General features: G+C 39.5%; 1 protein-coding gene across 3 annotated transcripts; it reads left to right on the plus strand.

Annotated features, from left to right (window-relative positions):
- Nucleotides 1–486: 486 nt before the first annotated feature.
- Nucleotides 487–9727, plus strand: LOC115750957 (protein RRC1). Of its 3 annotated transcripts, XM_030688586.2 has the most exons (17): nucleotides 487–843; nucleotides 954–1089; nucleotides 1259–1304; nucleotides 3501–3561; nucleotides 3668–3820; nucleotides 3986–4105; nucleotides 4207–4372; nucleotides 4937–5049; nucleotides 5248–5319; nucleotides 5724–5945; nucleotides 6071–6129; nucleotides 6247–6331; nucleotides 6557–6694; nucleotides 7097–7321; nucleotides 7430–8223; nucleotides 8575–8741; nucleotides 9125–9727. In XM_030688586.2, exons 1-17 carry the CDS (start codon nucleotides 769–771, stop codon nucleotides 9370–9372), a joined length of 2880 nt encoding a protein of 959 aa, XP_030544446.1. In that variant the 5' UTR covers nucleotides 487–768; the 3' UTR covers nucleotides 9373–9727. The 3 variants fall into 3 exon arrangements, with proteins under 3 accessions (XP_030544446.1, XP_030544445.1, XP_030544447.1); XM_030688585.2 differs by having other exon boundaries at nucleotides 7097–8223; XM_030688587.2 differs by lacking the exons at nucleotides 487–843; nucleotides 1259–1304 and having other exon boundaries at nucleotides 953–1089; nucleotides 7097–8223.
- The last annotated feature ends 585 nt before the right edge of the window (nucleotides 9728–10312 follow it).

Consider the following 10312-nt stretch of genomic DNA (forward strand, 5'->3'; position numbering starts at 1 on the left):
CATATTCAGCTTAATCCCTGAATTAAAAGAAAAAATATTCAATATAGTATTTCCGTTAATTCAAATTCAAGGATGACTTTGAATATTTCCTTATAGTTTAGGGACTAAGTTGAATATGCTCTAAAAGTTCGGGGATCACATTAAACAAATTAAAAGTTCAAGGATCAATTATACATTGGGCCAAAGTTAAGAATTCATATTGATCAAATTAAAATTCATATTGATCAAATTAAAATTTCAGAAATCACATTGCACATTAAGTCAAAATTCAGAGATCATTTTTATAATTGTAAATAATGATTTAACCGTAGACACTACTCATAAAATTTTTAAGGCTTTGTAATCTTCCATAGGTTCTATTGTTTTATAACGTTATATCGGTAAATGAAATTTAGATAAGTGAAATTATTAATACGTACGCTAGTGGGTAATTGAAGAAAAAGTCCCAGCCTTTCTCGATGATGAGCAAATTTATAATGCTTTAAAATCTGGAAACAGAGGAAGAGCCCAAACACGTGAGTTCTTCCTCTTCCTCTTCGGCTTCAGCTGGCTAGGGTTTCGAATCAGTGTCTTCCTTCGTCCTCTTCATTCTTTCTTCTTTCACCAGTCCAATCTCTGGAGAACGTCACACCGGGGCGATCCAGATTGCTCGAATTGCAGGCTGACGGACGATTGTGGGAACCCTGGTTCGGTCCGGCAGTGTGCGCCCAGGGCCTTCCAATTCGTCTTGCCCGCAGTGATATGTGATTTCAGCTGTTCAATGCGAAGATGAGCTCATTCTCCATAACCCGCAAGAAGACGCCTTTCCAGAAGCACCGAGAGGAGGAAGAGGCGAAGAAGAAGGTGACTCTCTACTGAACTCCGTAAACTTTTGAGTTTCCTGTACACGTGGTCGTTCGTTAGTAATCTGGTGTTGTTTACCTGTTTCCTGTTCCTCATCCGAAATTCTCCAGAGGGCTGAAGATGAGACGGCTCGCCTTTACGCTGAATTTGTGGAGTCCTTCCAAGGAGATAATGCACCTGGGTCGAAGGCTTTTGTTCGAGGAGGATTGATCAATCCAAATGATCGAGCGAAGGCTGATTCTGAAGGTGAGCTTGACAGTTTAATCTGGTTTTCACATTTTAGTCACAGAAAACTAGTGTTAAATGTTGTTTTATTACTTATCCATGCGATATAAGTAAATGAATGATTTTTTCATCTAATCTGGGGACAAATTAATAAAAGTATGGGCCTTTTTCATTCATTCACGGATGGCAGGTGAAAAGTCCAAAGATGGGATGCCTGTTCCAAAGAAGGGAAGTAGGTAAACAAGTACTTTTAACTGACCGTGCTACGATCCTCTATTGTTGAAGGCATCATAAGTAGGAAAGACACATGGAGATGACATTATCAATGTCTGCCTTTGTAATTTTTAGGTCCTCAAGTGTAAGAGTATTTATGAGTGACTTGGTTGATGTTATTTGCATTTATATGTAATTTTGTGCTCTTTCCTATGCTTACTGCCTTTTGCTTGTGCTGTTATTAAGTCATATATCTCAAGATTTGATTAGCTCGAACCCTCAGTGTTCAAGAAATAGTTCATGTGGTTGCATGTGAGCTTGACCAGCGCTACCTCTCGCGTTGGTGTCATTCTTGAGGGACTTTGGATTGCTATGATCAATTGCCGTGACTGCGATCTGATTGTGTATTGGCATGTAAAAGACGGGGGTTGATTGTGTTGGCTACTGGCATCACACAATTATTGGGTTAGGAATATCGACATTGAAGTTATTATTACATTATCTCTATTTAAGTATGCATGTGCATATCTAAGATATCTATACTCTTTGTGATATCTATACTGTATTTGGTGCTGTATCTATGGGTATATGTTCCTTGATCATTGGTAGTGTGCTACTTAGTCTCAATAGTTACTGGCATGGTTTAAACAAATACTTGAATTTTGAAGAAAATCTGCACATAGGGGAGAAACTTATTTGGGCCAAAAATGGATAGATGCGCGAGACTATTGAGCTTAAAAACTATTTCCGTCTGCTTTTTTTTTTTTCCTGTTCGAATCTGACATGATTTAGAATCCTTTCCTTGTTTTACTCTTGTACCATGTCCAGTTCTTTGAATAATTAGCCAATTCTAGGAAACTAATGGTTTAGACATTTTTAACAGGGTTCGCATTATTAGAGCTTTGTTTCAATGCTTGATCTGATCTGGAGAGGTTGCTAAGCCTCGAACTTCAGTTTGTTTGTCTTTTGGTGTAGAACTATAATCCATTAGGCTGTTGGCACTGCTACACAAATGTAAAAATTGTAGATATCTATAAAAACCATCCCTGGAACCTTCCTTTTCTGCTGTATTTTACACAAGTAATGATTGTTTACGCTTGCATTTGATTTCCTTTATTACAGCAATCTATGCTCTAGCTGTTGAAACTTGGTAAAATGGTTTAAGGTTAGGACCAATATTAACATAGTCTTTGACGCGGTGGCATGTAGAGAATCTCATTGTAAGTTAATGATGCACTGGTTCCATGTGTTTACTTCTAATAGTTGAATGCATGGTGTAGTATTTTTTTGCACAGTGCTTGATGTGACTTCATAAGCTGGTCAGGTATTTCCAAGTGCTTGATTTGGTTTTAGGACTGCCATTGAGTTTGGAAATTTGAAAATGGTCTGTTACTCTGGGTAGGTGGTGGATGGCAGTGTAGATTTTGTATGGCCTCATTTTCAAATATTAGAGGGCGTATTTTGGAAAAAGTGACTGCAATCTTTGCTTTGCATCCTCTTCTCTATCTAGTTTTGTGAATAATTTTAGATTCAGTCCTGAGCGGGCTTAGTAACCCTTAAATGGTTGGAATTATAGTACTCAAAGTGTAACTATGCGTCGGGTATGGAATGGAAAATATACTTTTGTTTTTGTTTGATTGAAAGAATAATTCCTGTATTTGATAAGAATTTCTTTTAGCTTTGGGCAATCTATGTCTTTCACCATTCTCTCGATGGTAGACACATGCCGTCTTATCTAGGTTTATGTGATGAACTGATGATTTGATGGAGTTGATAGTTAGAAAATGCACATTATGTGTTTAGTTTGCTCTTTCTTAATCGTGTGGTTATTGAACATACTCACTTCTTTCCTGGGAAGGGTTTATGTTACTTGTGCTTAGCAAAAGGAAAAAAAAAAGAAAAAAATAAAAAGAGACATTACTGTGTGGTCCTTTTTCGATGCATCAAGTTCATATGCAAGTGATAGTCTCCTTTCCTTTTGCTTTGCTATTATGCTGATTTTTCGTATTATATTTTGCACTTCAAAAGCTAATTCTAGCTGATGCAGTACACATGGAGAAATTCCCTTGAAATTAATTTTTTAACTGAGTCAGCATCCCACCAACTCCTCACAAATGATGTTGTTATTGTGATCTTCTGTTCTTCTCTTCTGCAATTGTTCTAATAAAGTGACAGAAATGTTTGAGTGGACATAGGTATTGATATATCCTTCTTCTCAGGTATGTTCCTTCTTTCATACCACCTCCTCTTTCATCCAAAGGAAAAGAAACTGAAAAGAAGGTATCTGTTGTGGAGACTCTTTTCGATTTTCTTGATTGTGTTGTTTAATGGACTTGATTTGAATATTCTGCATGAATATCTAATAGTTTTACATTGAACATTTTAGAAAGACGAGGAGAAGGCAAAAGAGAGAGAGAAAGGGAAGTCACGAAACATAGATCATTTCATGGAGGAGCTGAAGCATGAGCAAGAGTTGAGGGAGAGACGGAATCAAGACCGTGAACATTGGCGTGATGGCCGCCACAGTGAAAATTCTGCTGTATGTGCCTTTAATTTTGGATCCACTTTCTGGTTTTCTTTAGCTGCTACAGTAAAATTATCAGGATGGAGTGCGTACAAGAAAGAGGGGGATGAAAAAATTGTGCATTGCTCTCACATTCTTCATATGCTTGTATTTAGCTTGCCATTCTCTTTCTCTTTACAGCCATCTAGCCGATTTGATGAACTGCCTGATGATCTTGATCCAAGTGGAAGGTTTCCTGGATCATTTGATGATGGTGATCCGCAGACAACAAACCTCTATGTTGGTAACCTTTCACCTCAGGTATGATATATCGCCATGAGATGAATTGCTTGAACTTTCTCTGATACTCAGTGCTATATCTGGCTGAAGCTATTAGTGATTTAGCTTATATGTTGTGATAGGTTGATGAGAACTTCCTTTTACGGACTTTTGGAAGATTTGGTCCCATAGCAAGTGTAAAGATAATGTGGCCTCGGACAGAAGAAGAGAGAAGACGGCAGAGAAATTGTGGATTTGTGGCTTTCATGAACAGAGCTGATGCACAGGCTGCAAAGGACGAAATGCAAGGTCCGAAATTTGTAATTCTTGCTTATGATTGGTGTAAGTATGCAGAAGTTAGTATGCTAAGGAGTACGTTTTGGTGCTCTTCTATATGTTCTGTCCCCTTCTGCGCACTTTATTTGGCAAAATAGGACCCCATGGCAGTTTAAACGGCTACACAAGGGCGATCTAAGCGGCCATGGGCAACCTCCTGGACAAATTTGGTTCTGTCACACCACCAAATTGTCAAGTTTCTTTCCTTTAGATGGTGACCTCTTTCTTAAAAAATGACTTCTTCCATCATATAGTTCTTTGCTCCCTCATCTTTAAGTTTTGTTGCGACTATGCAAATGGACTTAAATAAATAAGTGTGCTTTGTATCAACCAGAAGGCTTATAAAGCAAACCAAATGTACCATTGGCAGCTATAACTAACCGTTAAAAGCTCCAGCATCTTCATGACGTATTATACTCTTTTAAAGAGCCTGAAGGCATGTTCATATTTGAGTTAGCTTTAGTATGCTTGGGAAAAGACAGGTTGAGCTTCATAGTTTTGCTGTTTACTAACCTATAATAACAAATTCTTATGCAGGTGTCATTGTTTATGAGTATGAATTGAAGATTGGATGGGGTAAATCCGTGGCTCTCCCATCACAAGCTCTTCCTGCTCCTCCCCCGGGGCACATGGCCATAAGGAGTAAGGAGGTCTGCTTTCTTACTTTTGCTTCAAAAGCAAACTGGTTGATTTGCTTGCTGGAGATTTGGTGCTGATTTTCCTCTTTGAGCTCGTACTTGAAGCCAACATTTTTCTTGACAGAAGTCTTGAAATTACGGAGTAACCTTATAGCTGAAATAGTTGACGAAGGCTGTGAATGAATAACGATATTATTTCATGTTTTACAGGGTGCAACAGTGATTTTGTCTGGTCCATCAGGTCCACCAGTTACCACAGTCCCTACTCAGAACTCCGAGTTGGTATGCTTTCATTATCCTATTCTTCAGTGTAGTTAAATCATTTGCAACTGTTGCGTAGGTCATGTAGGGAACTGCTATGCTCATTTGAGCCCTCTGGTTGTTTCGTACTTCAACATGGGAAAGTGCCTCATCTCCCATGTTCCTCTTTCATGTGATCGATTACGTTTTTTCCCCTTCCCTCCAGTAAAAAGACCAATGGACAATTTTAATCTCTTTTTGTGGTTTAATTTGCTTTTGTTGGCATTTCATGTTTGTAGTCTCTCTTGTATCGGGGTGGATTGTGCGTGCTCTTGACTGTTTCGTTTTATCCTTCTCACAATCAATTTCTTGTCGTGCTTCCTCTTCTGAGTTGGTGAAAACTGGACAGACTTCAAGTATTTTTTGACACTTTGATTTCTCTGCAGGTTTTGACTCCTAATATACCTGATATAACTGTTATTCCACCAGAGGATGATCATCTTCGGCATGTGATTGATACGATGGCCTTATATGTATTGGATGGCGGATGTGCGTTTGAACAGGCTATTATGGAGAGAGGTCGTGGGAATCAACTTTTCGGTTTCTTGTTTGAGCTTGGGTCTAAAGAGCATACCTATTATATCTGGAGGCTTTATTCGTTTGCTCAGGTGAAACTTCTTGATATGGTCTAGTTGGCATATTAAACTGGTGTTGAATTGAGAGGCAAAAGTTAGGCTTCACTTTTCTGCCCAATAGTAGAACTATAGTCATATTCTGTCTCGTTCTATTGCAGGGTGACACTCTTCAAAGATGGCGAACAGAACCTTTCATCATGATTACTGGTAGTGGAAGGTAAACTGCCATAAGTTGTGCTAGTTCATGCTACCACATGACTGCCTGGGATTTTTTGGTTGTTTGAGAGTAATGAACATCCCGGAATTTGATCGCATCATTTGTCTTATTCCCTAGATGGATACCTCCGCCCTTGCCTACTGTCCGAAGTCCTGAACATGAAAAAGAATCTGGCACGACTTTTGCTGCTGGGAGAAGCAGGGTATCATCTTTCTTTCCTGGGTCTCCAATCCTTCTCTCTCTCTCTCTCTCTTCTTTGCTTTGTTTGCATGCATGTAGTGCAATTGAGTGTGCAGGCAAACTGCCTCCTGCTTGTGATTGTCTGAATCCATTGAAAAGATACCTGGAATTGGAATATGTTCATGTTCTGGCGTTCAAAATAGTTCTAAATCTGAAATTGGTCATTGTCATTTTCTTCTCTTTGCAGCGTGTAGAGCCAGAACGTACACTAACTGATTCACAGAGGGATGAATTTGAGGACATGCTGCGTGCATTAACGTTGGAGAGAAACTTGATAAAGGAGGCAATGGGTTTTGCTTTAGACAATGCTGATGCTGCAGGAGAGGTGATACGTGATTTTGATGTTGACTAAGTGATTCATATTTCCTTTTCGTTTTTGACTCTCTGCCTAACTAATTAGTGGGATAAAGATTAATTGTTTATCGTTATTGTGCGGTATATGTGCCTTCAAAGGTCTTCACTCATTACAAAAATGCTGTTAAGTATCAATAACTTTTCAAATGATAATCTGTAAGAATTTCACTTCGTGGCGCATGAGCATACTATTCATTGCGTTCGTATTTTTCTCGAGTTACTTTTTGCTACCTCTTGTTTTTGAACTTGCTACTTTACCTCTGTTTATAGTCATGTATTACCTAAGATGGAGTTAGATATGCATCCTCCCTAGTTTGGAGTGGAGTTCATGATTATACATTTTGACTTGCCTATGATGATTGTTGGAATGCAGGTTGTCGAGGTTTTAACAGAATCTTTAACGCTTAAAGAGACACCTATCCCTACTAAGGTTGCGAGGCTTATGCTGGTTTCCGATGTCCTCCATAATAGTAGTGCTCCCGTAAAGAATGCTTCTGCATACCGCACTAAATTCGAAGCAACACTGCCCGACATAATGGAGAGCTTTAATGATTTGTATCGAAGTATAACTGGAAGGATCACTGCTGAGGCGCTTAAGGTAATTGTTATCGTTGCTTTGAACTTGTTTTTGAGGAAATTCTTGAACAATTCTCTTGGTGTGTTTCTTCGGGTGTTTTGCCTGTGTGATTCCTTTCGAAATCTGCAGGAGCGAGTCCTGAAGGTTTTGCAAGTATGGTCCGACTGGTTTCTGTTTTCTGATGCTTATGTGAATGGATTACGAGCTACTTTTGTGCGATCAAGTAATTCTGGGGTGGTCCCTTTTCACTCTTTATGTGGTGATACTCCTGAAATAGATAAGAAAGCAAACTCAGAAGAGTCAGGTGATGGAGTTAAAGTCAACCAAGATGCTGCTTTAGCAATGGGCAGAGGAGCTGCTACGCAAGAGTTAATGTCTCTTCCCCTCGCTGAGCTTGAAAGACGCTGTAGGCATAATGGATTATCTCTTGTTGGTGGTAGAGAAATGATGGTTGCAAGGTTGTTAAGTCTTGAAGAGGCAGAGAGACAGAGGGGCTATGAGTTAGATGAGGACTTGAAATTTAAGCAGAGTAGTGCGAGCTCTGGGAGGTATTCAAGTGGTCAAAGAGAAAATAATGTTGATGCTGGGCCTGTAGGATGGAATCGTTATGGGGAGGACGAGATGGCTTCAAAAGGAGAAGAATCTGTTACATTGGCTTCAACCATCCCAATTCCACCGCCTGAGCTGAAAGCCTTCACGAGAAAAGAGAAAAACGATCCTGTTTTGCCATCTTCAAAGTGGGCTCGAGAAAATGATGAAAGTGATGATGAACAGGAAAGAGGTTCTAGAGGCCTAGGGTTAGGCTATTCATCATCTGGAAGCGAGAATGCTGGGGATGCTCCTGGTGATGTTGATGGGATTGAGTTGGCGGCTGATTCAAGCATGCCCTTTCAGTCAGACAGCGGAATGAGTGAAGAGCAAAGGTTATCTCTCACCTTAACTAGGTTTGAGGTTCCATTAATAGCTTCTTTTGGAGAACTTGTTCTTGTATGTTTGCTTGAAAAGTCTTACCCTAAGGACCCTGTAACTGTCGATTGTAGACAGCAGCATAGCTTCTCTAGTTAATTTCTTTTACTACCACCAATTTTTTCCTCTGGCAAGTAGAAGATGTGCATCCACAAATAAAATTTAGGAACTGCTGTATGATGCTTAGAGAAGAAAGTAGGTGGATTTGTTTTGGGTACTATGGTGCATTGCTCTTGATAGGTCTTGGTTACATTTACATACCTTGCTTCGATCCATTCGTATTGGTTGATTAACTTCTCCTATAACAGACAAAAACTGAGGCGTCTAGAGGCTGCTTTGATAGAGTATCGTGAATCTCTGGAAGAACGTGGAATAAAAAATGTGGAAGAAATTGAGAAGAAAGTTGCCTTGCACAGGAAACGGCTGGAGGTGGAATATGGGTTATCAGGCTCTAGTGATGATGTTTCTGGGAACAGTAAGTCATAATGTCGATTTTTGCTTTTTTCTGTTTTATCCTCTGAACTGCCAATTAGCCCTTAACATGCATGCGTTCCTTCTCCTTTGCTCTATGTTCTTACTCTACTTGTCATTGTTCTATTGGAGAGAATTTTTGTAAGGATGTTGGGGTATTTGTTGAATATACTTTATTTGGAATAATTTTTTTGTTTTTTGGGGCACTGGTTGTGGATTACACTAGGACAATCAAATGGTATAGTTTTATTAATTGGTTGCTTAACAAGTGCCTTGTACTCTATAATAAAATCCTTATTGCAAAGCGTCCTTTATTGCAACTCCTTTGATTTTGGAAGAGCTACTTCTCTGTCCCCATCTAAAGTTGTCCTGCTTTGTTCACTTCAGGGAGATCTTCATCAGAGAGGAAGGACAGAAGAGACGATTTTCGCGATTCATCCAGAAAACGTCATCGCAGCCGAAGTCACAGCGCTAGTCCACCACGAAGATCATCTAACCGTGACAGAGATGGTAGGATTCATCACTTAGAGAGCGAAAGAAGTAGAGACCGTGAGAAGAGTGGCAGCAGAGAGAGGGATGATCATGACAAGGATAGAGGTAGAGAGCGAGAGCGTGATAGGAGGAGGCGGACGTGATCAATTGGTGATCTACGGGTGAACTGAAAAACGACAGTTTGGCCATTAATTATATGGGCTTGATTTCTGTCACAAAGCTGGAATGCAGAATCCAAGGGCAGTAGAGATAGGACTGCGTTCTCATCCGAGGTTGTTCCATATGTGGTCCATGTACAAGGAAAATGTTCAGTCTCTTTCCCTGCAGTTGTTTTGTTTGAGGAAGAATGGTTTGCCATTGACAATCCTGGTGTAGCCCTGGGATGAGATTATCGCATTTACTAATGAGCACAATTTAGTGAATCGAGTCAAATTTTTGAAATGTAAACTTCGGATGTTCCGTCTTTCCAACTAATGAATTGTTAGGATTCTACTTTTTAGTAGAATTGCTTAACATCTCATTCTTATTACTGCTTCTAATGCCAAAAAGATAATCCGGAGCATAAGAAGGAAACATTCCAATTGAAATTCGAAACCCCAATGTCGAAACGAGTTCTTTCCTGCCCTCGACACATCTTATACTTTGATGCTGGAAATCTCTGATTGTAATGGTAGCCTGTATAGGTATACTCTTATCAGCATGTACTCTATTCCATGTCGATCTGGGAAAACATAAAGGCACTCTTATCGAGTTATACAAATCAGTGCTTAGGCAATATTATCTAGAGCTATAAAGATTGAAAGAAGGTCAGTTCTTGTCACTCGACGGAAAAACAAGGGCAAAAATACGCGTAAAAATGAAAGGAAGTCAACGAGTGGACTTTAGCTTTTGCCGCTGTTGGTATGGAGGCTTCGAGCCTCTTGCCCTTTTAGCTTTCAGATATATCTTGCATAATGCAATTTCATTTCCTCCCGATATATATATATATATATCTATATCTATAGCCAATCACACCACATTAGGAATACCAATGAAGATGGCTACTATGGTATCTTATATCTCAAAAATCTCTCAGTCGATGGC

This window comes from Rhodamnia argentea, chromosome 4, assembly GCF_020921035.1.
Source record: "Rhodamnia argentea isolate NSW1041297 chromosome 4, ASM2092103v1, whole genome shotgun sequence".
NCBI classification, from domain to species: Eukaryota; Viridiplantae; Streptophyta; class Magnoliopsida; order Myrtales; family Myrtaceae; genus Rhodamnia; species Rhodamnia argentea.